Raw genomic sequence first — 14,446 nt, 5'->3', positions numbered from 1 at the left:
TCGGGCCAATCACAGCCACACGATCTTTCCATCAGAGATCCAACAGATCACAGGCCTCAGCGGCACCGGTGTACCGTGCTAACGTTCTCACCGTAGCATAACCCAGAGCATCTCTCTCCTCTGATCTCCCATATCCGGCCATTTCAAGCTTCCAAACCACCACAGAAAGGTCTCTATCCTCATATAAAGCAAAACCCCGGCCGGTTTCAGCATTTTGGCCGCCCCATATAGCCGGAAAAGGGCCGCGATCGTCGGCTGCCACCGAAGCTTCAAGTCGTCGATTCTCGCTCATCAGCCATCAACGACCATCAAGACCACCACCACAAGAATCCTTGACATCAGATCTACCATGATCGACCATCGGTTGGCCAGAAATCGCGGCGGAAAATCTCCCCGTCGCCAACAGTAGCCGTGCGTGTGCCACACGCGCCGCCAGTGGCATTTTCGTAATTTTCAGAGAAATTCGAGGTATTTCAGTATTTTACCTATACAGTGACACTCAAGTAATTTTTTGGGTTTCTACTGGTATTTTTTATATTTTTTTTCATATATAAATACTTGTAAATTTTCTTGCATGTTGTAAAAAAATACAAAAACCAAAGTCGACACGTCTCTTTTTTTAAAAGGACCGATGTCAAAAATGTAAATATCAAATATGGATTATGTCCATTATTTCTTTTGGTAACCTAGACGTAACTCTCCTTTTTAGGGTTAAAACGTCATATTTTAGACAAGTCTTCTAATTTTTAGGGACTGATGTCATTTTTAACGTGCCTCCTATTTTTAGGGACCGACGTTAACCATTTAAAAAAAACAAATTACCAATAAACCCAAAATATAATGGATTATATCCATTAATTCTTTTGGTAACTCAGACGAGTCTCCTAATTTTTAGGGACTGATGTCATTTTTAACGTGTCTCCTATTTTTAGGGACCGACGTTAATCATTAAAAAAATTTACAAATAAGCCCAAAATATAATCGCATTTGAATCAAATAAAAAACACACAAGTAAGGGTAACCTTTCTTTTGAAAGGATGTTTTAAGGGTGGTGTCTACCTTCCCTTAATCATAACTAACCCCGTATCCAAATCTCTGGGACTAGTGTCTAATTTGGGATTTCTAGTTCCCTCAAATTACTAGATGGCGACTCCAATAAAATCTTTGTTTCCCCCAATCGAGAAAAAACCCTTTTTGTTAAATAAACAAAAAAGTGGGAGTCGTCGCCCGACGTCGTGTATCGACAATATGTGCTACCAATGGTCTTCTATGGTTAAAGGCAAGCAGCAAAATCTCTCATGGCAGCTTCTTTTCTCATGTGTTGTTTGGAATCTTTGGCTTCACCGAAATTATGTTATTTTTAATGACGCTGCCCCTAACTTTCAAATTTGTTTCTCCATGGTGCCCCAAAGTATTGTTTTATGGCTGGGGCTTGATTCCAACTCTTTAGAGCTTAATATAGAGAATGTTTAATCGGGAAAAGTTGGTTTCTTATGATTTGTTTGTTCCCCCATTTGTTGCTCTCCCCTGTTTCATGCAATAGTTTTTGTGCTTTCCTTTCCTCTACTTGTTCATCTAATGTAAATTAGGCTATTATCTTTGTAGCCTTTTTTCTTAATAAAATTTCGACTATTAACCAAAAAAAAAAGATTACAAGTCTATTTATAGGCTTAAAGTCCTAGCTAATTAGGAAATTAAACTATTTAAAAGAAATTCTAATATAATAAGAAATCTAATATTCTAATTAGACAAGGATTATAATAAATTAATTTATTATAAATCATTCCATCCAAAATTTCTATTTTATCTAATATTAAAATTATAAATCTTAGTTGATATTGAATTTCAAACATGTCAGTGAATTAAGGGAACTCTTCTTGATAGGAACCTTACATATTGCATATTTCCATCGGTTTTTATTCTTACTTTATTTTTTTAATCATTAAATCCTGAAAAAGGTATTGTTCATATTGTGTTTCTGTAGCGTTTAATGCTTCTCCCGGTGACTTTGATTTCGACAGTATACAATCTCAGACTGGTTTGTCTATAAATACTACTAATAATGCCTTTCTCTTTACTTCTTATCCTTAATTCCCAGTTATAGTTTGAATCCTCAAAGGCGGCCATGGGGTGTTCACCACTGTCCCTCTCTCAATCTTTCTCTTTCTTTCTGTTTGTCTTCCATTTCCATTCTACAATTTCATCTCCAATCTCCTCAAATTACTCCTCCTTCTCCTCCTCTTCTTCTCATTTGTGTGCTCATCACCTATCTCTTTCTCTCCTTCAATTCAAACAATCATTCTCCATTTATAGTTCTGCTTCAGACTACTACAATTGTCAATATCCCTTTCCAAAAACAGAGTCATGGAAAGACGGTACAGACTGCTGCTTGTGGTACGGGGTCTCTTGTGACCTGAAAACCGGGCATGTCACTGGACTGGACCTCTCTTGCAGCATGCTTCACGGAACCCTGCATTCTAATAATTCTCTCTTCTCTCTCCATCATCTTCAAAAGCTCGACCTCTCTTTCAATTATTTCAACACCTCCCATATTTCTTCTGGATTTGGCCAGTTCTCCAATCTGACGCATCTTAACCTTAGTGGTTCAGATCTTGCAGGCCAAGTTCCATTGGAAATCTCTCAACTCTCCAAATTGGTTTCACTTGATCTCTCTGATAATGACAATTTGAGTCTACAACCAATTTGTTTTGACAAGCTTGTTCGAAACCTAACCAAGCTTAGAGAACTCCATCTGAGTTGGGTAAACATGTCACTAGTTGTTCCCGATTCCTTGATGAATCTGTCTTCTTCTCTGTCATCACTCAAACTCATTGGCTGTGGATTGCAAGGAAAACTCCCATCCTCGATGGGGAAATTTAAGCACCTGCAGTACTTGGATCTTGGAAGGAACAGTCTTACTGGTTCAATTCCATATGATTTTGAGCAACTCACTGAGTTGGTTTCACTTGATTTCTCTTGGAACAACTATTTGAATCTAGAACCAATTTCATTTGACAAGCTTGTTCGAAACCTAACCAAGCTTAGAGAACTTGATTTGAGCTCTGTAAATATGTCTTTGGTTGCACCTAATTCCTTGACCAATCTGTCCTCTTCTTTGTCATATCTTTCGCTCCTTGGTTGTGGATTGCAGGGGAAATTCCCGGGTAACATCTTTCACCTCCCAAACCTTGAATCACTGGATCTGTCATACAACCAAGGCCTCGCTGGCTCTTTTCCTTCGTCCAATTTGAGTAATGTCCTCTCTCGGTTGTATCTTTCTAATACAAGAATTTCAGTTTATTTAGAAAACGACTTAATCAGTAATCTAAAGTCATTAGAATATATGTCTCTTCGTGATTGTAACATTATAAGGTCAGATCTAGCCCCGCTTGCTAATCTCACACGGCTCGTTTATTTAGACCTCTCAAGTAATAATTTGACCGGTGAGATCCCATCGTCACTTGGAAACCTTGTACACCTTCAATACTTGATTCTCTATTCCAATAATTTTATGGGTCAAGTTCCAGATTCTTTGGCTAACCTAGTCAATCTTTCATATTTAGATTTATCAAATAATCAACTAGGAGGACCTATCCATTCTCAATTAAAAACCCTTTCAAATCTAGTGGGTCTAAGTTTATTTGGTAACTTGTTCAATGGAACAATACCATCCTTTTTGTTTGCTCTTCCTTCTTTGTATTATCTTGACCTTCATGACAATAATCTCATAGGGAATATAAGTGAACTCCAACACTATTCATTGATTTACCTTGATTTGAGCAATAACCACTTGCATGGTACAATCCCAAGTTCGATTTTCAAACAAAAGAACTTGGAAGTCCTTATTCTTGCGTCCACTAGTAAATTGACAGGTGAGATTACTTCTTCTATTTGCAAGCTGAGATTCCTTATACTCCTGGACTTGTCCAACAACAGCTTGAGTGGTTCTACGCCACTATGTTTGGGGAACTTCAGCAACTCGCTCTCAGTATTGCATCTAGGCATGAACAAACTTCAAGGCATTATCCCTTCAACATTTACAAAGGATAATAGCTTGGAATATCTCAACCTCAATGGAAATGAATTCGAAGGGAAAATACCATCGTCTATCAACAACTGTGCAATGTTGGAAGTTCTTGATCTTGGCAACAATAAGATTGAGGATACATTTCCCTACTTTCTAGAAAAGCTTCCAAAGCTGCAAATTCTTGTCCTAAAATCCAATAAACTCCAAGGTTTTGTGAAGGGTCCAACTGCACATAATTCCTTCTCTACATTACGGATTCTTGACATCTCTGACAATGATTTTAGTGGGTCATTGCCAACTGGGTATTTCAATAGTCTTGAAGCAATGATGGCCTCGGATCAAAACATGATTTACATGAATGCAACAAGTTACTCTAGCTATGTCTATTCCATAGATTTGACATGGAAAGGTGTAGAAATTGAGTTTCCAAAGATACAAAGTACCATCAGAGTACTTGATTTGTCAAATAACAATTTCACCGGAGAGATTCCAAAAGTGATCGGAAAGCTTAAAGCACTCCAACAGCTCAACCTTTCTCATAATTCCCTTACAGGTCATATCCAATCATCATTGGGAATTTTGACTAATTTGGAGTCATTAGATCTATCTTCAAATTTACTTACCGGAAGGATTCCAATGCAGCTGGAGGGTCTAACATTTCTTGCCATCCTAAACCTTTCACATAACCAACTCAAGGGGCCCATACCAAGTGGACAGCAATTCAGCACCTTTAATGCAAGCTCATTTGAAGGAAACTTGGGTTTATGTGGATTTCAAGTACTAGAAGAATGCTACCGTGATGAGGCACCATCATTGCAGCCATCAAGCTTTGATGAGGGAGATGATTCAACATTGTTTGGAGAAGGATTTGGTTGGAAAGCTGTGACAATGGGGTATGGATTTGGGTTTGTGTTTGGAGTTGCAACGGGATATGTTGTGTTTAGAACAAAAAAACCTGCATGGTTTCTTAGGATGGTTGAAGATAAATGGAATCTCAACAACAAAAAAACAAAGAAGAATGTTGCCAGATATGGTGCTAGAAGAAACTAAATAATGCAATTGATATTTTCAAGTAAGTTTTGCAAGCATTTGAGTTTTCAAATTTTATGTTCATAGTTTATGTTAGGCTATATTTTCTCCACAATTTATTTGATCAGTCTTACCTTTCTAATTTTGCAGAACAAACAAGATATCAAGTGGATTTGACATTGAAACAACACCAGGGTGGCAGATTCATGGTATTGGATTCCCTTTACTTTCTTTCTTCTTCTTCTTCTTTTTCATTCAAGGTTAATTAGGTGTTACTTCTATGAAAAAGATTCCATGTATGCAAGCAATAGTTTGTGTTAACTATAAAATCATTTATGTTTTGGGTCCTTTTTTATGCGTTCATTTCCTTATTCTTGATCACTTAAATCAATCCCCCTTTCTTGGAGTATTGTAAATTTTATGAACAGATTTATAAGAATTAAAACAATTCTGTTCTCACAACAGCAGCAATATTCGCAAGCAAAATAGAATAATTTTGATAACTTCTAAGTCATTCATGACTACTAAAAAGTGTAACAAACAGAGTCAAATCATCAACAAAATCAGTCAACATTGGTGATTGGCAAGTTTATATCTAAAGCAAAAGAAAAGATATGTATTAATACCATGTTAAGAGCTCTATGCTACAGCGAATCTGCAATTTTGAGTCACCTAAAAACAACATATTCTACTTTGAACATTTCAGAATAGGGAAAACATTAAAATAATTTAAAATACAATTTCTCTTGGCTTCATATTAAGAAAAAACAGATGAATATTTCAAGGGTCCTGATTATCCGACTGAAGATTCAAGATTTGAGATACTATGAGTTTAGAGAGCTCATTAGTTGTGGCTTGAACCTGATAGTCATCTGACTGCCTGGCCACCCAGGTGAATGTGAGCTTGACCTACTGTACTCATTTGCAGCAACCGTAGTCTTAGTTGATGTGCCAAGAACTCCCTGCAAGTCTGACTCAGACAATGGCCTTGGTGCCTGAGAAAGAATCACGATGTAGAAACTCAATAAAGGATTAAAAAAATCCACAGCAAGCTCAAACAATGGAAAGATAAAATCCTCCAGATAATATTTTTGACACCAATAGCTATCCCTTTTAGTCCATAACAACAATTTGTTTAATTTCTTCTAGTTCTCATGAGGAACCATACTATCTTCTATCCATTGCAATGGAAGTCATTGGTTTTGGATAGAACACAACAGGCAACAATTACAAAAACTTTTCCATGACACCCTCAGGCATGCATGGGATTTTTATGCAAATATTACAAATCAATAAAAATACCTTTAAGAATTAGCTGGGATTATAACAAATCACAGATGAGAACCAGTGTAGCCCTCACACAAACTTGTTATGCAATCAAAGTCAATTTTGCTTTTGATCTTCTCCCCTTTCAAAACAACCTTCAGGATCTCAGTATCCCAATTTCAAAGGCCTAAGGAAGACGTTGGAGGATTGCTTCATTGAGTTCTGAAGTTCAGTTGGTTGCAGCAAGTACCATCACTTGTGCATTCTCTGTAAGAATATTATCACTGAGTCTTGCCAAGCCAGGCCCATGAATAAATCACACTTTCACAAATCTTACATGAAAGGGATTCTAGCAAGTCACTGCATTGAAAGACTACACAAATGCAGCACTTGTTTCAAGAGTAAGAACTCACGATCTGTAGTCAGCACATCCCATAATGCCATGAACTTAGGTTTCATGCCTCATGATTTGTAGTACGACCCTACCCCGGAAAACTATCAACCTCTTCAATAATATAAAAGCAGGCTGGAGTTTATAAGCCAGGCCAAAAACAACAGCAACTGCAATAGCATAGAAAAGAATCAACACCAATCAGATTATGAAAACTTCGATAGGAGCAAAAAAGTAACTACGCAAACTTAGTTAATTACTTCTAAATCTGTTTCTAGTCAGCACCGAACCAACAAGATTTGCATGGATTCAGATGCAGAAAAGAATATAATGAGGGATGGTTTCAACACAAAGATGTTGTTGCTAAATACAGTAATGACCACTTTCACAATTGCCAGAATGTATGCTATTCAGTTACTTTTGTTATATCCCTAATGTAGGATACATAGAAATACCACACAACAACAAAAATACCAAAATTGTGATCATTTCGCAATCTCATTCATCAGAGGAAGATCCATTAGATAAGGAAGCCACAGTGCCCAGTTTTTTAAAGTTAATAGAGCATCCAACAAAATCTTGCTGCTAATAAAGATCTTCAAGAAGGACAAGTTAGGAATGTTCAATCTTAGTTAAGAACGTTCACAAAGTACTACCTTGCTTCAATTATCAGAGAGGTCCATATAACAATACACCCTTTTGTGGACCAAGAAGTTTTTTGTGTGTGAAGAGCTCAGGTTTCCGCAGATGAAGAATCACCAGTTCATACAAAGCTTGCTTGATAGATTCCAATCCTCCAATTGATTCAAATTCCACATCTATGTGATCTGATTTATAACATCACATGCTATGACATCCTGTTCAAAAATAAAAATACACAATTGCAGCATATTAATAAACCATTAAACCGGCCATAAATCCTAAAGCCTCTATTCCAATCAATTATATTTTCAACATGAGAACATGGCCACATTGGATAGTGTTTAGAAGATAGGCTTGATTGTTACAAAGCAGTTTAAATCTTCCACAAAGTAATTGCAATCAGAAGGTTTCATAATTGAAAAGTTATAGCCATCATATTGGTTCAAGGCTAAGTCTTCAAATTTAATTTCTTCCAACTATGAACCTTAACCCAGTCAGTCACGCAGGAGGCTATTACTGAACATAGTAGCCATCAGCATTCACGAAGTAACATTTTCAAAAAGGTGAACTCGCATAACTGTAACTAATCATGTGCCATTAGTTTATTAATAACAGAGACTCAAATCTACTCCATATGATGGATATTTTCATGTATTCAGTTGACATTAGAAACTCTAAGTATTTGTTGCGTGGTAGCAATCAACAAATTATGGACAGCCTAGAAAACAAATGGCGCGTTTGAAGACACCAGGAAATATTATAACTGTCTATGGTTGTATAAACAATGACAACAGAGCTATAACACCAACCCAAAACAACTCCTTCCATCCACCAAAACTTGAAATTTAATCATATCCCATTCGGCATGAGCAATCACTCCCCAACATTCCGAAAACTAATTGAAACACCTATCTTCACCAAAACACCTCGATCCCCCAATCACTGTTCCCTCCATTAACCCACCAAACCACACACATCCCTCATTGCAGTCTTAACCTCATGGTCCTCATCCCATTATCATAGAAAATTCAAACCTCTTGCAAGTAAATGACAATTCAATCATGCTATAACATCAACCCAAAGGCCTAAACTCCAGCGCTCCAGTACAAAAGCTCAATATACAACTCAATCAGAAATGAACTTAGTTTCTACCAACACAAAACAACTTCATTCATCACAACAGAACTGGAAACTCAAACACACCCCATTCGGCACAAGGAATCACTCCCCCACATTCCAAAAACTAATTAAATTACCTATCTTCACTAAAAAAACCCAAATCCCCCAATCCCTATTCCCTACAATAACCCACTGGACCAACAGGATCCCTCATCACAATCTTAATCCCATAGCCCCCATCTCCATTGTCATACAAGAATTCGAACTTTTCAGCCACAAGAGGCCTAAACTCCAACCCACCAGTTCAAAAGTTCAACAAACAACTCAATCTGAAATGAACTTAGTTTCGACTACAACAAAGCAACTCCATTCATCCCAGCAAAACTGGAAACTTAATCCCATTCCATTCGGCACAAGCAGTCACTCCCCCATATCCCAAACACCGATTAAACTAAAAAACTCAAAACCCCCCAATCCCTATTCCCTACAATAAACCACCCACATCTCTCATTGCAATATCAACCTCAACCCCGCTATCACACACAAAGTTCAAACTTTTACAGATAAATGACAATTGAAGCATATAATAAAACCAATAGCACATAATAAAAACAAAGCCTATATGCCATTAACTAACCCTATAATCAAAATTCACAAAATTCTTCGTTCCATTATCTAACCATATAACCAAAATTCACAGAATCCTCCAAAAAACAATAAACCAAAACAAACCCTATATTCCATTAATTACCCCCATAACCAAGATTCACAGAATCCTTCAAAAATAAAAAAAAATAAAAAAAAAACCCAAAAAAAAAATGGCAAAAAAAACAGAAACTTTGACACACACCTCATAAGGGTTTGTTTGGATAAGGGGACGATCCAAATGTTTGGCGATTTCCTTCTTATGTTCAAGGGCTTTCTTTGATGCTTCACGATTTAGGTCAAGTTTCCTGAGCCCAGCAAACAATACCAAACAACTTAAAGCTGCACTTGCTGCATTTAACACTAGTTCTTGCAAAAAACTTGGTTTCTGAAGAACCCCTAATAGATGATATTAAGGTTTTTACGTAAAAAATAATAAAGGAAAAAGGTATAAGATTTATTGAAGTTATATTGTGTTTGATAGTCTTTTTATTGTTTTTAAGCTTTGGGAGTTCTTGGGGAATAAAGAAGGAGGAGGGGGGTGAGGGGTTTCTGGATTTTGTATGTGTGTTTAAAGTAGAATAATGTCCTTGGTTTGGAGTTCTTTTTGGGTGGTCTGTTGGGGTTGTGTTGGAAATTTATGTGCTGGTGGACTTGGTGGTGGTAGTAGTTAGGGTTTGGGCTATGATGAGTGGTTAGGGTTGGGCTGGGAAAGGACTGGCTAAATTTTGGGGTGAAGTCTTATTAAAGCTATAAGCCCTATTTCTATTTCTAGACTTAATGAAGTTTTTTTAAAAGCCAATAATAATAATAATAATTTAAGGCAAATTTAATTTTAATCAATGAGGCTATATTTTTCAAGTCCAATTAAATGTATATTATTTATGGTATAGAAGATTTTCTAGAATTCCATAGAAATCAGATTATAAGACGCTCCACACTTATAGTCAGCAATTGACAATAGTCCCTTTGGTCTTTTGTCAATGTGATTATTTTTTTAACAAAGCAATCCAATCGAGCCCACCTAGAATTAAAACTAAAACTCACCGTCCCTTTCAAAATTGAGTTCCAGTAAAAGGTAAAAAGAAAGTGCAATGGATGAAAAGAAAGTGCAAAATTGAAATTCACCGTCCCTTCCAAAATTGAGTTCTTACTCCCAAAAGGTAAGTGTAAAATGGCGTAATTTATTTGTAACAAGCTATTAAACTCCGTCAGGCGGATTGATCTCACAACGATTAATTCATGTTAGGTTTTAAAAAAAATCAAGTGAAAGTTAAATAATGTGATTTAAATGACCTGATAAATTAAATCATGATCTAGTTGAATAATTCAAAATCTAAATTAATTTAAAAAAATTAAAACAATATCATTTTAATTGATACAACTTCACTGGTAATCTTAGATTTTATACTCAGTTTCAATAACCAAGGAGTTGGATTTTGCTGTCTAGATGTAACTTCATCATCTTCTCTAGTTAGGCAGTCGGTTTCAACTGCGTTTCCTAAAAAATAAATTCTTTTTATTAAAATTATTTTTTTATTATATTTTTAAATCGTTTTAAGGTGCTAATATAAAAAATAATTTTTTAAAATAAAAAAATATTTTAATGCATATCTAAGCAAAATGCACTTTGAACCGCAACCACTGTCATACTCTTAAACACTCTTTTCATAACCATAAATCTTATGTTAGAGAAAAACAAATATCATAAACATTTCTCACCCATAATAAAAATAACTTTTTTTTTCTCAAAAAAAATGCCATAGAACTCTCTTCGTTTTATTTATATTGACTAGTTAATCAAATCGAACAACACTTTGATGCATGTGCATAGTTTAACGTACAAACTAGTATATTGACATTATAACGCCCCATACTTTCATATGTATTTATAGTTACTTTTCTATGATTTGGTACGTAAAAATATAGGTAAATTTTTTTATACAGTTTTCATATAAAAAGTTTATCAAAATTTCAGCGGAGTCTCCCCTATACCAGGAGGTCCCAAGTTATTGACATATAACCTGTTTACAATTATTATATCACACATCTCATAACTCAATCATGACCCAATCGCCATGAGTTTCAATCCTACAAACATCATCATCATCACAACCACAATCTTTATAACATCCATTGAACAAAAAATATTGTGAAACCCTAGAAATTTATAATTTAAATATGGAGATGTGTAAACTTCCATGTAAACGTAAGACTGAAAATGGTATGATCTCAATAAGTGATGAAAACCAAGATAAGAAATAATAGATGAATAATGATATATAATGGAGGGGATGACCTCTATAAAATGAATTTTAGTTTAGAATTCATAAGGATAGAGAAACTGGTAACGCGTTTTGATGGATAAAATAACAAGGAAAATGATAAAATGTTTCTAAGGAATAAGTGAGGTAATAAAGAATAAATTATAATAAGGGATGGTGCAATGAAAATTATAGGACTGAAGGTGCAAGCACCGATTAAAAATCAATGACATTACTTTGAAACGATAATAATACCTGATAAATAAATAAATGTGGAAATTTTAAAATGAATATATTCCAAAATAATAAAATGACCTTAGAGGTTTAGAATGATAATTGATATAATTTTATGTGAAGATTCAACAATAAAATTTGGATCGTTGATGAAAAGTCATGAACTGACCAATTTTACATTAAAAAGCAGAGCTCTCAATTCAATTATCGGATCGGAATGAAGTTTTGCATGAAGTCTATTAATATGTTTTCTTACCTTGGTTAAATATCTCATCCCAATTGTAGTTCGGTAAATACTAGCGATTTAAGTAGAAACAAGCCGAATAGTTTACATGAAAAATGAAATAAAAGACATAAAGGCATAAATGAGGGACAAAATTGTAATTAGGGGTAAATATACCTTTAGAACAGCAAAGAGGCCACCAGTTCAAAAAAAAAAGGTGAGAGACAATAGAGAAAATTCGGCTAGAGAGAGAAGTGCAGAATTTGGAGGAGCTAATAATGCTCTGGTGACCATATCTTTGGAATACACTGTTGGATTATGTTGATTTCTGGATATATTGTTCTTCTCACACTCCTTTACTAACTGACTAGAGGGATTTGAAGGCACATAATCCGTTTGACATAAATCATCATCGTAAATTTTCTGGAAAACAAAAGGAAATACACCTGCATGACAGTTTTGGTTGCCGATCGATTTCTCTCTCTTCCACTGCTGGATCATGTCTATTTTTGGATATGTGATGCGCTTGAATGTTGCCTTCATTCTAGACGGTAGAGATTGGAAACCCACTCTCCGGTAAAGTTTCATTTATGTTGAACAGTAGCTCGTCAATATTCAGGAGAAGCTGTAGGAACTGGACAATGACATGGAGTAGCAGTACGCACACATACTCTAGGTAGGTGCATCACACCTTATCTTTTTAAATTGTGTAAACTTAACAATTGCACCTTGTCTTTTTAAATTGTTTTTTGAATATTTACATTGTAATTCACAGTGCAAATATTCTATATACATAGTACTAGTACAATAATTTTCCCATATATTTTAAAGTATAGTATAATAATGCGCACATTTCTTTGATTTATATTCAATACTTAAATCATCATTCCATTCATAGCGGGAATAATTTGCGGTACACTAAATAAGGGACTTCTTTATCAAGAAATTTTATACCTGCCTGCATCTTTTTACTATCCTTCTACCGCATCAATAAATATTTTAATTAAAAATCGATACACTTTCAAACATTTATCATAAACATAATTTATTTCTTGAATTACTATTTCGAGTTACAATTCAAAATAAACTCACAATAAATTCTTTATTGTGTATACGTTAATTAATCCATATATGCATTTAAAATATGAAAAATGATTTAACTTTAATACATAACAAAATGTTTCAAACCTAGTTTTTTATTTGATTTATTGTTTTAATCTTATCCTTTGATATTAGATTGAATGAGAATTAAACTTTGTAATTTGTCTTAATTTAATTTTTATGAGGTTATCTTGATATTATAACTCGAGTTGTGGGTTTGATAGGTTAGCATAGATTATTTTTTTAGATCCTTTTTTCAATTGATTTTTTCAATTTTATCCTTTAATATTTTGTTAATGGGGAATTCAATTTCATAATTTGTTTTGATTTTTTTATGTAGGGCTATTTTCATAACTCGAGTCATGGATGTGATATGTTAACTTGGTTTGACCTAAATTAATCTAATATATTGTTATTTTAATATTAAAAAAATAATATATATCTTCTTGAATATGTTTCTGAGTCAAACTATATTTTTACAAGTTATCCAAATTATTTTTTAATCTATAAAGTCAACCTACTTACATTGAATACTGTTCTAAAATGTTGGTCAAAAAATTTAAAAATGTTAACAGGTTATTGATTTAGGTCAACCGAAACAATCCTGGCTTGACTTTTTTAGATCTTTCTCAAGTCAAGAATTAATGAATCAGCTAAGTCAAAAGTCAACCTCTCTCAAGCATGTCAAATTTAATTAAAAAAAAGTACTCGATCGTAATCATAGCTTATTATTGCATTTATGCATCACCACCCATCATGTAATCTATTAAGCAGCTAAAGATGAAACATAATTTCCCACTGAAGGTTGTTGTAACCCAATTTTGGATCCACCAAGATTTTCTCAAATGTTATTTTATTTCTATTATTATTTATAAAAATTCAAAAAAATTAAGAAAAAGAAAAATTCAAAAATATATTTTTCTCGAGTCAACCGCATCTTTCCATAAGAACCGATTCCACCGGGTCAATACAGGTCAAACCATGTCGGCCAAGTAAAAAATGAGTTTTCGGGTCAAAACCGTCATTTTCGGTCAAAACCGAGTCCACCGAGTCAATACGGGTCAAAACATGTCGACCAGGGTAAAAAATGAGTTTCAAGCCGTTTCGGGTCAAAAACGTCATTTTCGGTCAAAACCGAGTCCACCGAGTCAATACGGGTCAAACTATGTCGACCAGGGTAAAAAATGAGTTTCAGGCCGTTTTCGGGTCAAAACCGTCATTTCTGGTCAAAACCGAGTTCACCAGGTCAATACGGGTCAAACCATGTCGACCAGGGTAAAAAATAAGTTTCAGGTCATTTTGGGTCGAAACTGTTATTTTCGATCATTAAAATTGATTTTTAGCGGTTGAATCGGGTTTTTCTAATACTGAATTGAGTTTTTAATTTTACCTATATAAATATATATTATTATACATAATAAAAAAATAAAATAAAAATAAAATAAAATTTGTCAAACGGGCAGTTGCACCGAAAGCAAACGGTGATTAAAAAATGCCGAAAGCAG

General features: G+C 34.7%; 1 protein-coding gene across 1 annotated transcript; it reads left to right on the top strand.

Moving 5' to 3' along the window:
• The first annotated feature begins 2,074 nt into the window (after positions 1–2,074).
• Positions 2,075–5,404, top strand: LOC112323506 (receptor-like protein 9DC3). Its single transcript, XM_024581929.2, has 2 exons — positions 2,075–5,099; positions 5,207–5,404. Exon 1 carries the CDS (start codon positions 2,126–2,128, stop codon positions 5,075–5,077), a length of 2,952 nt encoding a protein of 983 aa, XP_024437697.1. The 5' UTR covers positions 2,075–2,125; the 3' UTR covers positions 5,078–5,099; positions 5,207–5,404.
• The last annotated feature ends 9,042 nt before the right edge of the window (positions 5,405–14,446 follow it).

This window comes from Populus trichocarpa, chromosome 12, assembly GCF_000002775.5.
Source record: "Populus trichocarpa isolate Nisqually-1 chromosome 12, P.trichocarpa_v4.1, whole genome shotgun sequence".
NCBI lineage: Eukaryota > Viridiplantae > Streptophyta > Magnoliopsida > Malpighiales > Salicaceae > Populus > Populus trichocarpa.
Note: the sequence above shows the minus strand (reverse complement) of the source record. Positions and strands in the feature narration are given on the sequence as shown.

Coding starts and splice junctions, on each gene's coding strand:
- LOC112323506 (XM_024581929.2), top strand. CDS start 2,126: ATGGGGTGTTCACCACTGTCCCTCTCTCAATCTTTCTCTTTCTTTCTG.